Source organism: Ptychodera flava, assembly GCF_041260155.1.
Source record: "Ptychodera flava strain L36383 chromosome 23 unlocalized genomic scaffold, AS_Pfla_20210202 Scaffold_23__1_contigs__length_28996876_pilon, whole genome shotgun sequence".
NCBI classification, from domain to species: domain Eukaryota; kingdom Metazoa; phylum Hemichordata; class Enteropneusta; family Ptychoderidae; genus Ptychodera; species Ptychodera flava.
The window spans coordinates 9,702,478-9,720,221 of NW_027248277.1; the positions used below are offsets into that span (position 1 = coordinate 9,702,478).

Here is a 17,744-nt window from a genome sequence, read left to right on the forward strand (position 1 = left end):
CTCTCTCTCTCACACACACACACACACACACACACAAACGAGTTCCAAGCCGACATGCGCAAACGCAAAACGGTTTTCGAAATATCTGCATATATCGTTGAGGGCGATATTACCACCGGTACACATGGAAGACAGTTGTACATCAGTATGGGTAGGTCTTGAAATTTTTATTGATATCGTTGAAGGCGATATGACCAACCAGCACCCCTGGAAGATAGTTTTATATCAGTATGGGTTTTTAACTATCGACTTGCTCGTCTAAATTCCTAAAAGATAACTTTTTTATTCAAGAGTCTGGAGATCGAAAAGAAATCGGAACAGAGAATAAAAGGGCTGACATAATATATTTACATCCCTGTGCCTCCCTCGTTTCTGTTTCCATATCAGTTGCTAATGTTCTCCTCTTCAAATAGTCCTCAAACCTGGTGTTTTTTTGCGTTTATCCATGAATCGCTTAAAAATATAGAGGGCGTTTGTGGATATCAGAAATGGTGGCTTTCCTCGGATAAAACAAGAGTACTGAATCGAATAGAGTGTGGCCAAGGGTTAAGTGTATTTGCAAACTGCGGCGTACCTTATAAAAAGTTTATTGCTACTGGTAAATACATTGTAACCTATAAAGAGTTGAAATCTGCATTCTCTCCGACATATAATTACGTATTGACGTCCTAGCCTCAAGCAGGTATCTGAGAGCAAAGTAATGTGGAACGCAACTCCAAAGGTGGCGTCGCTGTTAAGACTTCAGTCGTTTGGTTTCGCACTATCTACGAACCAAGCACTTTTGTTGTGAATCGTGATGCAGTGTTCCTGTACTTAAAGCCAAACGTACGCATGAAGGATAAGTATCGTTCTTCAGAAATTGTAAAGAATATTGATAATGATGTTCTAGTTGCGAGATAAAATGATTTTTTTTTTATTTGCTTCTCGCTTAAAATTCCATTGTTTTATTCCTGAGACACTGTTTGGAATACTTGCAAGGAGCTCTATCTATAACGTGTATCGGTAGCTCAGAAATGCACTCCAAACTCTTTAACATCGCTTCTGGCACAGTTCACAGCATACTTCAATGAAATGATTCAAGTAATCTCTGTACTGTGTTGTGCGCGCCCCACCGACAATTCATACAGGAGAGGTCTAGCTTATGTGGAGTTCAAATGTTCAAGTGGTTGATTCGTCAACTGTATTTACCTGGCGTAACCACAAATGGGTGATTTAAGTCCAGTAATAGCTCGGATTCATTATCACGTAATTTATTTTTTTTGTCTATGAAAATACCAAATCCCTTTCGACTCACAATTTCTGAACAAACTAGCATGTGAATCTTTTCTGCATATCACTTTCCGGTCACGATAGCAGTGAATTCGCGACATGGATATCGATGACATCTATTTCTGAACAGTAACCCATTAGGCGTTTACTACAACGATATTGTTGACGATTTTCGACAAATATGTATTTTCCTACATAATTGTTGCACATTTCAATGTGTTCCGGCGGATATCACAGACTACATCGTCTTGAGCAGTCAACGTTCTCTATAGCATGTCCCGGTTTTCAAGTGTTGACCCCGAAATGGATGGGGAGAGATGGAAGGAGGGAGCAAAGAAGGGATAGGTTAGGGATAGATTGATTTATGAAACAGGGAGTGAGAAAGGGTTGGATAGAAGGTGACGAGATGAGATATGGTGATCGTCCGGCAGATTACAGACAAGGAGAAAAACTGTTTTTCTCGTCTGTGGGCAGTGGGGACTATATATCTGCAGACGGAAGGATTTTACCGTATATACATATATATATATATATATATATATATATATATATATATATATATATATATATATATATATTATGTATATAATATCCCTCTCAAAATGCGATACCTTCAATAGCCTTGAAACGAGCCGATACCTGTCGTCACACATGTAAGAAAACCGGAAGCGAACCTTACTCCCCTCATGTCCCAAAGGCAGTCTGAGTTAGCAAGGACTTTGTTTAGTATTCAACCTAGCCCTTTAAATGTGAATGCTTTAATATAGAGTATAAATAACGAGGAGGTCATAAATATTCACTGGCTATGACACACCCCGCGAAGACCCTCGAGAGCGTGGAGGACGTTTTATTACTGCCATGTTTACAATTCACAAACCAAAAAGCCACGCCTCCTTACAAAATGCATAAAGCATCAACCAAAGGACGTTGAAGTCAGAACATTGCTCTCTATACCATTTACTATATTTCTATCAGTGAAGATATATCCGTGAGTACTATTTCAAAGACATTTACGAAATACTCGTGAAAATATTGATATCAAAGATGCTATTCTATTCAAAATGTTATTCTGATGTTGATGACATCTTGCTGCAAATACTAAAACCAAAAATATCACAAATTTACTCATTTAGTATCCAAAGCATACCGACATACCGTGTTTAATATATTTAGTGTGCCATAATTGTAACACTCAAATATGACTATCGGACCGTGCATTCTCTCGAAGTAGTGTCTAACGCCTGTTTTATTTCCTTCTATGTAGCAACACGATGTTAAGCTTAGCCTTCCTTCCTATTCTGCTCGGATTTGTTTCCATCTCTCAAGCTCAAGGTATACTTCTATTTTACTAGTATTTTAAATATATTATATATAGAGAGAGAGAGAGAGAGAGAGAGAGAGAGAGAGAAGAGAGAGAGAGAGAGAGAGAGAGAGAGAGAGAGAGAGCTGTTCCCGAGTCGAGGTCCTCGATATGAAGATGAAGGACAACAATATATCATTTAGTTTCAAATCGTTGATTTTAGTTTAAAGAAATATTACGCAAATTGAACATGTTTGATTCATCATTATATTAATTGCCTGTAAATGTAAGATCCAAGTGACGGAAACTGTCCAACAATCGTTGCACTCGCTTTTTAAATAAATACATGACTTTATATTGCGCTTTTTCAAGAGTTAACTGCAGGGACGCTAAAGGTGAAGACACCGGATCCGACAAGCAGTAAGCTGGTAGTTGGCGCTGCATTGAAAATTACATTCGACTTGGCCTACACTGTAACCGGTGGGAGTGTTACCCCAACAGAAGTCAAAGTGTATTTCACCGATGGGACCAAAAAATCGGCAGAGGCAACCGCAACGGGAGCCAACGCCCCAACATCTCCAGGGACACCAACCTCTTCAGGCGGGACGTTCAGCGATATCATTGCAGACTTGACCATAGACTCAGCTAACTGCGCAGATTACACTAAGATGTGTGCAAGTATCACAGCTTCTGGTGACACTGACCCCGATAACAATGAAGCTTGTGTAGATTTTGGCTCTGGAGCTGATAAAGCCGGTGTAAAGGTGTGTGCAGGTAAGACTTTTTCAGTTATCATTTTTTGTTATGTGATTCGAGCTCCAGGTCCATACAGAAAACATTCAGACACTACTACTTAACCCTCGCCAATGAAAATAGTTAAACATAAGCTTACTTATATATTTCATTATGAAATCTAAATTTATCACTGCAAAGGTCAACGCATTTTGGGTTTTGCTTTCGTTCAAAAATTGCGCACAGTTTGATTCGGTTAAACTGTTAATCCCCTGAAATGAATAAGTATTGCTTGTCAAACTTCATGCAGAGAAATATTTATGGATGCACTTTCAAAATAAATTCGGGATCAGGTTTTATGATGACAGCTAAAGACATTCAATTCTCGACCTCCCAGTCTGATACTTGTCAATGCTATTTAACGGTAATTTTAATTTCTTTTAAAAAGATATAGGAGCGAGTACATTAACTTTGAAAACTCCAAATCCGGCAACGAGCGGTTTCCCTTTAGCGACTGCAACAGCGTCGACATTTGACCTTGCATATACAGTGGCTGGGACTGGCGGGACTGTATCCAACGTCAAGGTGTATTTCAGCGACGCGAACGGCAGTAAGAAGTCCACGGAAGTGACCGCTGGTGGCAGTAATGCACCGAGTGGCCCTGTCACTGGGGCGGGGGAATGGAAAGACCTCACCGCCGCATCCCTCACTTTAGATGCCACCAACTGTGACGCTTCCGCTAAACTGTGTGCTTTAATCATAGTAACGGATGACGATAGGAGTAACGACATAGTTTGCATCGAGTTTGGAAAAGATGCTGCCAAAGCCGGGGAAAAGCCTGACTGTAAATGTAAGATATTTCACTTTTCAAAAATCTGAAAATGTTTGTTTTTCTGGCGCCAAAACCGTATTTGGGTCTAATTTCGCAGTGTTGATCCTACGATAGCTACTAACCGTACAGGTATAGTGTAATGTGGCCGAAGTTACCACGACGACGACGGTGCACCATACAACAATAATTTATGAGGCGGGTGTGTATTCTGCCGTCTGATTACGCTGCATGGCGGAAATTGAACCAGCTTCAAACTATATTGGAGACCAAGCACTTTGTTCAGAGACAGACAGCTTCGTAACATTATATCAAAGCAGTCATTGCTCATTGCCATGTACTCACATCCCGAGCTATAAGCTTACAAATTCCTTGCGCCAAACCAGCAAAGTGCTCACCATACTATATTTCAATAAAGCTTGTTAAATCTGATAAGGTTTTTTTCATATTCTTGGCTTTCTATATAAACTTATAAACACCCAAAGTCGACAGCCATGTTTGTACAGCACTGGTCTTTGGTGTCGCTGAGTTACGCATGAAATTCGGTCATTTACGTTCTGCACTCGTTCTGAGATCGTAAGCGAGGTATTCAACAAGCCCATCATACCTACTTTGCGATTTAGTCACAATGACATCAGTCGTTACACTGGTTTTAAGCAACAAAAAGGCAGGAGGACTCTCGACAGTTGAAAACAATCCCACGCATGTCATGTGATGTGTTCTGTCCCAATGTCAACATTTCGCGCTAGTCGTCCCACGAGATTCAAAGTGTTTGCATTTTTTCCACACTAGCTGATTCCCCAGCTGACTGTAGTGATCCCGGACCAGCACCGACTAATGGTCAGAAAAGTGGCACAGATTACACTCACAGCTCAACTGTAACGTACACTTGTGACAGTGGCTTTACTCTGAGTGGTGAGGGTACTTTAACATGTGACGATGGGAAATGGAACCACGCTGTGCCTACGTGTACTGGTAGGTGATCAATACAGATCAGCTCTTTATCAAGACATCCTGCTTGTCGCGATCACTTAGGATGGACCATTATGTGCTCTGGAGGTATGGTTTAAAGTGAAAGAAAATTATGCTAGATGAAGTCTAAATTATTGATAACCCTCATTTCTTCGTTACCATTGCAAAATTTTATCGTGCAATGTAAGAAAAGGCGTTGTCCAGTATGCCTGTCTTACCCGCTCTTTGAAGAATGCTTCATAAACGAACATGCATTCAGATTCGGACCACCTCTTCAAAACATAATGGCGCTTCCCTTACAACAAATATCCATTCACACTTCCTATCTTCCTCCTTGTCATTCTTCTCTCTCCCTGCAATTTGCCATGTTTTATCTCACAGAAAGTAAATATTCTCTCTCCATTCTTATTTTTTTCATTAGCTGATTCAAGTGCCGGAATTCCAACAGTGGATGTCTTCATTGCACTCATGGCGATGATAACAGTGCTGTTTCAGATTTAATGTACACGGCTCATCTATCAAGCTTTGCTATTGGTACGTATGTCAAAATAACCTCTACACTCGATACACTACTTATCGTAAAAGATATGACAGAGGAGTGTCTGAAACTGATGATTGATGATAGGTACATGACTAAATCTGATAAAAATAAAATCACGAAAGATTTTGTAAAAATAAGGAAATCTTTCAGGTTAGCTCGCAAATCACTTTGAATTTATTTTATTCCGAAAAAAATATCATTTGGTCCAGAGCATGCAATAATCATGGTTAGTTTGGTACGTTATCTAGGTCAATGTATCTCTACCGGAAAAATCCATGATGCTTTTTTGTCGTTGAAATAAGTCTAAATGTTAATTGTAGTCAACGAAGGTCATTTCAGGTTGTGATAAGTGTCACATTAATGATATGCATGTGTACGTAAAACAGAAAAATTTTCCCTACACAAACAATTGGCTATTATATTTCAAAATATATTAAACAATAATAAATGTGAGAACATTAAATTTTTGTTCCGATACGAATCGAAATTTCCGAAATTAAAATTTCCCTTTCAACGGGACATTTTAATTACTGTTCTGGCGTACTACTCAACATCGATCCAAGTACTTACGACCTTCAGCAATCATGTCATGAAACCCTTCCTGCAAGTGTCACATGTCGATGCCACTCAGGATGGTTAAAAAGAGCACAGCATAATTTGCTATATTGCTTTTGACAAACTTTATAAACCAGAGAAAACAAATATCCCATTCAATGAACTTAGTCGATCCCATATTTAAATCTTACTTGCGTTGTCTTTTGGTTTTTTTTTTACTTTCAGATCGACGACGACAATGATCTTCCACCTTGAAGCTTAGCATAACGAGCTTAATATTAAGATTGACCGTGACGTGCGAACATTTCAGTGCATTTTATTTAGTTTTAGTTAATTTCTGCTCCAACGCCTATAGGCTGCAATATGGTGTCGAACCAATTTGTGTGTTATCATGACGGCGCTATGGATGACGTCAAATATGATTTCTTTAAGTGTATATAACTGCCACTAAGTGAAATGTATATTTCTCGAACGACTCCGTGCCAGAGTTCCAACACATAGGTTGGAAAAGACTCGTTTTTATCAATTTAGTTCAGTAATACCTGTGGATTCTAAAATATATTGTACGTATACTGGCGTGCCATGTCATCATAAATGCTGGGCTGACTTGCAGCCATTGGGAAGCTGTTATCCAATTGGTTGGCAGAATCTTACCGTTATAATTGAATAATACAGATAAACACCCTAAGTTGCTGTGAATAGTGACAATCGACCAATCACATATAACGTTGCAAACACGCTGCAAGTCAGCCGCAATGCTGAGTATATGTACAAACAGAAAGCTCTATATTTTCACATCGTCTTACACCATTGAAGACACCATCGTGCTATTTGTTTAGTAAGGTACATTCAATCGCCGTAGTGTTTCTGCAGCATCAAGTCTTTGTAACCGAAAGAGACGGTAAAAACTCAGTCTCGACTAAGTGGCAAGTCTGTGCTGGAAAACGATTAGGCAGATGTCACGTATAATGAGCAACTTGTCACAATAAAATGCAATGTGTTTATGTATTAATCCATTTGTTGCGGTAGTGATTTCTTTAACATATTTCCCTAGTCTGTGATTCCATATGACGACTTCCGTCAATCATCTATCTGACTCCGTCTATTTTCCTGACTGAGTGTTCGTCTGCCTGTTTATAACCCCTCTCGTGGTGGAGAAAACCGAAAACAGGGGAGGAAATGCAGTAAATTGAAGACAGTATAACTTAGGAGTTTAGCTGGCTCTCTCCTTCTCTCCCACCCTCCTTCACTCCTCTCTCTCTTCTCTCTCTCTCTCTCTCTCTCTCTCTCTCTCTCTCTCTCTTCTCTCTCTCTCTCTCTCTCTCTCTCTCTCCCAATAATCGAGTTTCAAGCCCACATGTGCAAACGCAAAACAGTCTTGAAATTTTTACAGATATCGTTGAGGGCGATATGACCATAGTACAGTTGTACATCAGTATGGGTATTTAACTATCAACCTTGCTCGCAAAACAGTACGTCTTGAAATTTTTACAGATATCGTTGAGGGCGATATGACCACCTAGTATACATGGAAGATAGTTGAACATCAGTATGGGTTTTTTAACTATCAACCTTGCTTGTCTAACTTCCTCAAAGATAAATTTTTATTCAAGAGTCTGGAGCTCGACAAGAAATCAGACCAGAGAGCAAAAGGCAACTGACTTACATCATTACATGGTTCCTGTGCCTCATCTTTTCTGTTTCCATTTCAATTGCTAATATAATGTTCTCATGTTCCAATAATCCTCAAACTTGGTGTTTATTCGCGTTAATCAGTGAAAGGTTTATAAATATAGAAGACGTTGATGGATATCAGAAATGAAGGCTTTTCCCAGCTTCGAGAGTAATGAACTGAATAGCCTATGCCAGGGTTCAGCGTATTCGCAAACCACGGCTTGTTTTTTGCTACGAGGAAAGACCCTAAAAAGTTGAAATCACGCAGTGACGTCATAGCCTCAAGCAGGTATCTGAGCAATCTGATTAAAATAAGATGTAGAGTACGGCGACGTTTTCACTTACGCGGTATTCTGTTGCTGTCGTATAGAGAGACGATCGCGTAAGTAAATACGTCGCCCTACTCTACATCTTATTTTAATCAGATTGGTATCTGAGAGCAATGTGGTACGTCACTTCAAAGGTTGGGTCGCTGTTAAGACTTCAGTCGATTGGTGTCGCACTATCTACGAACCACGCGTTTCTGTTGTGAACCGTGATGCAGTGTTCCAGTACTGAAAGCCAAACGTACGCATGAAGGATAAGTATCGTTCTTCATAAAGTGTACTAAGAATATTGATAATGTTCTAGTAATTTGTTTTTATTGGATTCTTGCTTGAAATTCCATTTTTTTCTTTTCATTCTCGAGACTATGTTAGGAATAATTGCAAGGAGCTCTCTCCGATAGAACTTTTCTTGACCACATTGGCGAATTTAGTGTGGAAATTTGTCTAATCAAGACATCAATACGAAATTATGCTTGATATCGTTGATCACTAGCTCAAAAATACACTCCGAATTTGTTTGCATCACTTCTCTCAGAGTTCACAGCATATTTAAATGAAATTATAGAAAGTAATTTTCTTTACTGTGTTGTGCGCCCCCACCGACGATTGAAACAGGTGCGTTCAAGCCTACGTGGCGTTCCTATTATTGCAGTCTTTCTATGTGGTTAACTTGTCTACTACCTGACGTAACCATCAAGGAGTGTATTAAAAGTCAACTAATAGCTCAGATTCATTATCAAGTGATTTATTTTCTCTTTAAAAAATCCCAAGTCCCTTTAGACTTACAGTTTCTGACCAAACAAGCTTGTGAGTCTTTTCTGACCAGTTGAAGTCACAATGGCACTGAATTCGCGACAAAGATGACATCACTTTACGAACAGTAAACCCATTGGGCGTTAACTACGGCCATAGTTTAGGCGATTTTCGACTTTTATGTATTTTCTCACTCAACTGTTGGCACATTTCAATATGTTCCGGTGGATATCCCAGAATACATCAGCTTGAGCAGTCAACGCACTTGATAGCGTGTCTCTGTCAACCAGTTATAGTATGTTGTCTTAGTTTTCAGTGTTAACCCCGAAATAAAATTAACGCATAATGGAGAGGGAGAGATGGAGGGAGGGAGGACGGAAGGGAGGGACGGATTCGGGATAGATTGATTATGAAGAGAGAAATGGAGAGTTGGATAGATGGATAGATGGGTGGGATGGGAGAGGACAAGATGGAGTATGATGATCTTTTGGCAAATTAACTTTCTATCTTTTGAAGACGGACTGATAAAATGTAAGCTTGATACTCTGGCGACCATTCAATTAGAATCAAATAAAATAATGAAATAAAATTACTCATACGTTCTCATGCACTCACACCGTGAATAAACGTATGTACTATATGCAAAAGAGATTTAATCCTTTCTGAGGATGGCAAAAACTATACTATCAATATTTGTGTCTTTTTCAAGAAACAGATTTATTTCAAACATATCGTATTAACATTTCGAGACTCAGTGCCTGACCGAACTCAATGTGTGAGTTACTTTTGGCGCCATTCGAAGTGAATAAAATGTCTCGCTTGAAGGGTCGGATATACTATTGTTCGCTCATCAACACGAAACAGAAATATTACACCTAAAGAGGGCGCTTATCAAGCAGAGAACTATGTGAGGGCTCATTGCTGATATCCTTGTCTTACTTTAATTCGGTATTGCATTGCATTGCTGGAGTGGATCTCGGGTACGGAGTCTTTTGTCGAGCGAGATAACTTCAGCTGAAGCAAGAGTCAGTTCGCTAAACATCGTCCATAGCACCGTCATAGATACACTCCGGTCCCGTAACAACGAACGACAGTAGACGCTAATTAACTGTGGACAGACCTCACGTACAAAAAATACTGCTGCATATAATAGAAACACGACTCTGATCTACTCATGAACAAAAATAGCCCTCTTGCGTCTTATCGAACGGAAAATGCAGCATTTAAAGATTAATTTTACTAAACAATATAACAATCAAATGAAATATATAACCATATTTGCCCATTGCTAATTGATCGCTGAATTAGTCGTGAATGTAGGTCAGAAGTAGATTCAAGTGTTTATCGAATTTTTAAAATATAATTTTGAAATCTAACTTATAGCTTCGATATGTATAAACTTTGCTAGTTTGCAGCATTTTTGTTCTCTGTATCAAGTATCATTTCTAAGCTGAATCCCTTAAGCAAATTTGAAAACTCGGTATTTAGCATATCAGCGCATCCAATGAGTATACAGTTATTGCTATTGTTGAAAATTGGATTCACATTCGGACTCATAATCTCATTTCAACAACAACATTGACTATGAAACACCGACGATGTTGACGAGCAGAATAGTGGATACTAAAGCCTGTTAAAGGGGTTTGCTCATAAACTTACAAAAATACTGAAAAATAGCCACAATTTATAGCTTCCGTCCCTTTTAATCTTCATATTGAAGAGCAGAGAATTTTTAACTTTCGATTTATAGGAAGATTTGTGAAAGCATCCGCGAGGCGAAGTCAATATGAAGTGTTCGACCAAGCTCCAAAATTGGAAAGGCGGTGTAAAGACTTACCTGGAAAAGAGAGAGAGTACTAGGTTTAATTATTGTAGACTCTAGTACTTTTTATATATAATCCCATGGTATTTTTCTCTGTTTGACGTCATCGTATACGAGTGTTTTTCGCGGAGCCGTACAACTTCGAGCCGAAGGCGAGAAGCTGTGCGGCTCCGCGAAAAACACGAGTATACGATGACGTCAAACAGAGAAAAATACCATGGGATTATATATTTATCACATGAACAGTCTTCTTATTTTTCTTTGATGTGGATAGATCAAAATTATTGTAACAAATTGCATGATTTTTATCGCGATTTTGTGTTTTAATCACGCGGATTACTTACATTTAATGAGTAAAGCGGTCCGTCACCAAGGAGATGTGCAAATGTTTACAGGTATACTTTCATTCATAAATCCCATTAAGCTAAAAATTTGATACATGGAATGGTATCTCCACCAATCAGACATACGGATTCGGTCACGTGCGCGTGTCAATCATTGTCTCGCGCTGGAGCGATGCCAAGGCAAGTCTGCCATCGGCGGACATAGCTTTCACCGCGCTGGCGACGGATAACGATAGTATTTTGAGTTATTTAGAATATTTAGAATTATATTTATAAAGCGAATGCAACGGCACGATCGAAACAGTAGTTATCATTCTTACAGATGCTGTGGCTTTTAAAATATCACAAGTTTACGGCCTTGGCGAGCCCGAAAGTTTCAGATCGATGACACACACAGTGTACCTGTACGCTTTTAGTGGGCACTGGTCACCGGTGGCCATCTCAGTCGTCAATGTTTTCGTCATACGGACTTTGATATTTGCTGTGACACTTATATCGCTCGTAGGTACTTCCCAATTTTGTTACTTGACGGGAACTCTGTTCTGTTGTTAGTGTGTCCGAGTCAACTTTCGAAATGCATCGGATTCTACAGCGCTGCACTGCAGAGTTTACGCTACAGGTCGACAGCTTAGGCTTGATTCCGATCGAGAAACAACGGAAAACGATATTTGTGTGATGAAGGAAATTTATCGTTGTTCGTCGATATTTGTGCCTTCTATGTCGCTTTCCCGAAGTTTATACAGTATTCATTTATTAAGTTGAACTTTCGTTGAGGTGTATCTTTCGGGTTTATCGCCAACCGGGATCGCCAGGTACGACGTCGCTTGGCGATCGCCAGGTACGACGATATCCACATTGAGCCTTGCGACTGGAGCCGTGACGTTACTGAGCCAAACGATCGACGGTATCCTCATTCGATTCTTGGGAATAGTAAAGCTTTAGCGACTCGAAATTTCGTTGGGCATGCCTTCTATGTTTCCGTATCTGGATTTATCGGGTCACCTTTTTGTCAAAATGCCATGAGAGCACGGCATCGATCACGACAAATCGGTCTGTGTCGCGATGTACATGTGCACGTACGAACGGTACCATTGCAGGAAAAAAGTTCCGGTTGATGACGTACAACAGCGGTAATATGGATTTCTTATCTGTGCTGGTGTACGTCACACAGGTGGAGATACGGGCCAGTTCATGTGATAAAGAAAATAATTAAACTAGACAAAACGAGTAAATGACACAAATAACAATTTATTATGCATAAGTAAATAAATAAATGAATAAATAAATAAATGAATAAATAAATAAATAAATAAATAAATAAATAAATAAATAAATAAATATTTCCACCAAACATCTGGCATTATCAATGGCATAACAAAATAGAGACTGAGAGAGACAGACAGAGACAGACACACGGAGATAAAGACAAACAAACAGACGGACCGACAGTAGGCACGCAGACACGAAGAACAAAATAAGGCATGGATTAAAAGGATAGAAAGCACACATCCACATTATTTGAAACAGAAAATGAGAGAGTCATAGCAATGAACTTCAAGGCAGAAATTAAATAAGCGGAGAACAATCAGGGAAAGGCATCGACAGACAGAGCAAGAGATGTGGGAAGAGAGGGATAAATGAACCAACTACCGCAAGCTGGCGAAGTGAAAACTTAATCCTTACGATCATCACATTAAGAAATTAACCAAAGCGTGCTCTGACAAACTTACTGGAATGAGTTTAAACCATGGCGGACCAAATCGTTGAGAATGTGAACACCATCGGAACCATCATGACGAAGAAATTGACATAAAAATCACCAAGGGACTTCGCACTGCTTTTGGATCCTTATAAAAAATAAATAAATAAATAAATAAATAAATAAATAAATAAATAAATAAATAAATAAATAAATAAATAAATAAATAAATAAATAAATATATGAGATATTAATTTCAAATTAATACATTGGATATTTACGCTACAGTAAGGCGGCAACATATATTAGTCACCTGTGGATATTGACACTCAATAACACAGTACATTTTGTTTTCTAGAATACATCATAAGGCTGAAAACGGTAAGTGTTCATGATTTAATTATGATTGGACAGCAAATGATGACAACATCCTTATTAAAATGACCACTAGCTTTAACATTTAATGATTGTTTCACTATTTTTTGCATTGGTGTCAACCGTAGTGCCGTAATTTAATTCCCAGACAGGTTGAGATATGTATATTTAGCCTTTAAACTCAACCAGTCCTGTATATGTATTGTTATTGTTAACAAGTGAATTGGAATTCAAAAGTTTCAACAATAACGCTGCATTTTACACGCACCTTCAATTTTGAAAAGCTTATTGGAGGGGTTTCAACATGCTTTGGGAAGTAGAACAAGCATTTGCAATTGATATACCAAACAAGAATAGTGAAAAGTCATCTTCTGGTCCTTTATTAAGGTAGAATGCGCCTCGGGGACAGATATTTGGACTCTCAAACTGTTACAGTTCTTTTCTGATCTACCACTTGTTGGGGTTCATTTTAAAACTGTTGCTGTAAGAAAACTTTTCACCGGCTTAGTTTTTCGACATTCGGAAATTTAATTTTTCTCCATAGAGTTAAGACAGGGTTGGCGGCCATTTTGAATTTCTAATATCGGTAAATCTTGGGTAATTTGTTTCTCTAGTACCAAAATTTGCACGGTGATCACAGGCTTTTATTCTTGATTTTGAAAGAGAATGATTGAAAGATTTCTTAAGAAAAGTTTGAGCAAAAGTTGAAGCCTTTCACTTTCGAGGTGCATACTACCTTAATGGCATACAGTACAAACAATATAATTACCTGTACACTCCTTTTCTCCGGCTTGACCGTCTCCTGTTCCTAGCGCGATGCAAGTGTCGTCATTCGCTGTGTTCACGTTGGGACCTTCAACTTGGATGATAGCACACAGGTGTGTGTAGTTGGCGCATTTAGCTGTGTCCAGTTGTAACGATGCCGTTGCGTTGGAGATAGTGACAGGGGTTGTCCCTTTCGGGACGGTTGTCTTTGCAACGTTTCCCGCGTCGACTTCGGTAGATTTTGCGGTCGCCTGCTCGTACTGTGCGTTGTTGGCGAAGGCCATCTTGACACCCGTAACACTTCCATCGGCCTCTGAAGCTGTAACTGCCAATGAGAATGCGATGGCGGTGGCGACGTCTGTTTTGTACTTGATTTTGCTTGGATTCGTCACGACAAGTGCTCCAGCTGAAACATCTAGAGGAGAAAAGTACGATGAGCTTTGAAACATTTGGTAAGTATAGACTGCAATCTATTTTTTCAGCGGGAAATCACATTATGAAAGAATCGACATTGCTCATGGTGAACAAAGAAAGATAGGTGGACGAATTCCAGGCTTAGATTTTTCATTGTGATAATGACAGTGTGACGTGTGACATTAAACACTAAGAGTGTTGAAGTTGACGCTTGACATTTTGAAATAATTTTGGGAATAAAACAAGAAACTGTGTTGCACAAGTAGAAAAGAAATTGGCGCCTCAAATTCTACCATACTACCCTTCGACTGAGGAAAACAAAAAACACACGGAAAATACAACAGAAACAACAAAAACAAAAACACATGAAAAACAAAACTTAAATATACGCACTACTTTTCTAATGTATATCTTGGCCGGGGCAGGTGAACAGCTATTCTTATTTGAAATATCTGAAACACCGTGTATGTTTTCACCAGTTTGCCTGAAAACCTAGCTACCTGCCCGCGGACGACAAACGAAAAATATTGTTAAAAGTGCCTAATACTGTCGCGCATTCATCAAAAGTTAACGCTTACGGAGTCTTGGTACAACTGATACTAAAATGTACGTTTACCTGGACAGATGACCACCCCGGCATTGGTAGCGTCGAGTATTTTACACGTGTAGTCGTCGTCCGTGCCGCCTTCATCTCCTACCACCGTGATGACTGTACATACGTGCGAGTAGACCGTGCAGTTCGCATCGTCAACTGTAAGCGATACAACAGCACCAGAAACTGTCACTGCATTTGAACTGCCAGCAGGTATAGATGTTGGAGTCCCGGCGACTGGTTTCGAAGCCCTGGTGGCAGATGAAATGACCGTTGCGTCTTTGTACTCAGCATTGTTGACGAAATACAGGTTGATGTCTGTCAGTGAACCGTCAACAACTCCGGCTGTTTCTGTTACAACCAGACTGAATGTGAATGTGGTGGCAGTTCCAGCCACGTACGATATGCTGCTTGGAGTTGATGGATCCGTGATTGTAAACGTTCCAGCTTTGACATCTATGAGTACAGACAGGATGGAAATATTAATTGAATTTTATTTCTGCAGGGGAGGGAACGCTAAGTGGAAACATTTTGAGGAAACTTAATATGTGTCACAATTTCGTATGGGATATTTCTACACGATGTTCCGCGTACACACTTTTAATAATATACCATGATGATAAAACACTTCACATCGTATCTAGCTACATCTTTGCTTGGCCTTGTTCGAGGTTCGTTGCAATAACATTCTGCTGATGTGCAGCGTGCTCAGAATGCATAGCAATCATTTTGCGGATTGTACGTATACCTCGGTATTAATCTCTCTCTCTCTCTCTCTCTCTCTCTCTCTCTCTCTCTCTCTCTCTCTCTCTCTCTCTCTCTCATGTTTTTGAAAGAAACTAGACGACATGACATGATGAGGTCCTGAAAAAATAGAAAATAAAAAAAACCCATAAATATAAATAAACTCATTAAATAATCTAAACGAACTAATGAAGAAAGTGTTTAACGTCGGGAGGTAATACGACCGAGAACGTCCTGCTAATTGCATTATTATTTTGCAATCGACCAACCCAGGTAACGTAATTTGCGTGAAATTTATAATTACCGGAGTAGTATAAAGTATACACAGGCTGTAGATTGTAAGATTTTAGGAGTCTAAATATTTGTTTGAGAGGCACAATCAGCCACCACAACTCACCCGGGCAGTTTGCTGTCTTCGTTGTCCCTCCGTCTTTAAGGATGCATGAGTCGTGATTAGTTGTTGTGCTGTCACCAGTAACGGTCAGAACGACACAGATATGAGTGTATGATCCACAGTTAGTGGTATCTTCTGCCAGTGTCGCTGTTGCACCGGTGATTGTTGCACCGCCGCCAGCTGGTACTGCCACTGAACCGCCCGCTACGGTCGCATCCACTCCAGGAGATTTTAGGTTTGCATCTTCGTAGTTCGCGTTGTTTGCGTAATACACTTTGATGCCTGATACAGTTCCAGCAGTACCGCCGAGTTCACACAGTTTCAGGTTGAAGGTGATGGGAACCTGGGCATCACACATTGTTGAAGTCAACGATGCTGGCGCAGTGACAGTGAGCGTACCACTTCCAACATCTAGGGGATGGTAAATATTAAACATAAAAAAGCTCATACTTCACACATTTCTCAAAGGAATCAGTAAAAAACATGCATTCATTTACAGGTTCACATTCAAAAATCCAGCCTTTTAAAGATAATTTGGATGTGTAGACTTTCATGCAAAGCACAATTCTTCAAAGAGTTCAAGAATTGTCAATATCCCGTTCTTAGCCGAGCGGAAAAGGAACATATTATTTTGACGTGATTTTAGATATTAACATATCTCACTGAAAGCGCGCGCGTTCAAATATGTAATAAATAGAACGAACATTGTACATGGTATGACATTATTAGTGTTCATATTTACTCAAAGTCTGTCCGTTTGCTGTGGTAACTATGCCAAAGAACAGCAACGTTGATGATAATACAGGTACCGCCATGGTTCTGTAAAATTAAAAAAAGTGAACTGTTTTAAGACAAAACATAAAAAAATCTTTCATCAATAAAATTAAAAGTAATAAGAGAACAATCTTCTGGTCCAATTTTACAGTTTTAAGTAAAATTAACAAAAAAATTATATGACAGAACAGCCATTTCCAGAATTCCACTCGATGGATTTGCTCTTACCTAACTTCCATGACGATTCACTACCTCTGCCAAAGGCCCCAACTACTAATGAAACTTCTCAATCTTGGACCCGAGGACTTTAAAGCGGTTGGCTTGCGTGACAGTATGTAAGGGCGCTATTATTGGCTAGCTGATGATCACGTGTTTCGGATACGCCCAATGAGAAATGAGGATTTAGATGTTATCAGCGTGTCACTTAGCCCGGCCTTCCCCTACCATTTGGTAGGTGGGAGGGGGTGGTGGCTGGGTTTGATGGCTTAGGCCTATCAGGTTAATTTACAAACTATAATAGATTGCAAGCATATGTTTAACAGCCGTTCGTCCCGGTTCCAGAAAAGCCAGAGCAAGAAAATATCATTGATTCAACCAGATCAGTGATTTACTATTCGCATGTTGACAGAAAATTAACAAGCTTTTTCACAAAAAGGATCGCTCTGCACAGTATTGTGACTCCTGTAGGTTTTAAAAGACCAATATGCTTATCAAACTCTGTAATTTATAACCACTGATAGCGTGTTTGAGAGCCTTCGAGTGATAAGCTAATGGAGCAATAAAAGGTGTAAGTTAATTTATAACCCCGTGTTCATAAATCGCACTTCATGTCTATCAGATGAATGATGTTTATGACATTCTGTAATGTCA

At 39.4% G+C, this 17,744-nt stretch overlaps 1 protein-coding gene across 1 annotated transcript; it reads right to left on the bottom strand.

Moving 5' to 3' along the window:
* Positions 1 to 9,585: 9,585 nt before the first annotated feature.
* LOC139123919 (S-layer protein-like) lies at positions 9,586 to 17,150 on the bottom strand. The gene is made up of 7 exons (XM_070690069.1): positions 17,103 to 17,150; positions 16,843 to 16,919; positions 16,104 to 16,511; positions 14,987 to 15,418; positions 13,961 to 14,371; positions 12,848 to 12,964; positions 9,586 to 10,788 (listed from the first exon to the last, which is right to left on the bottom strand). The coding sequence occupies exons 1-6, from the start codon at positions 17,111 to 17,113 to the stop codon at positions 12,858 to 12,860; spliced, it is 1,446 nt and encodes a 481-aa protein (XP_070546170.1). The 5' UTR covers positions 17,114 to 17,150; the 3' UTR covers positions 9,586 to 10,788; positions 12,848 to 12,857.
* Positions 17,151 to 17,744: the final 594 nt, after the last annotated feature.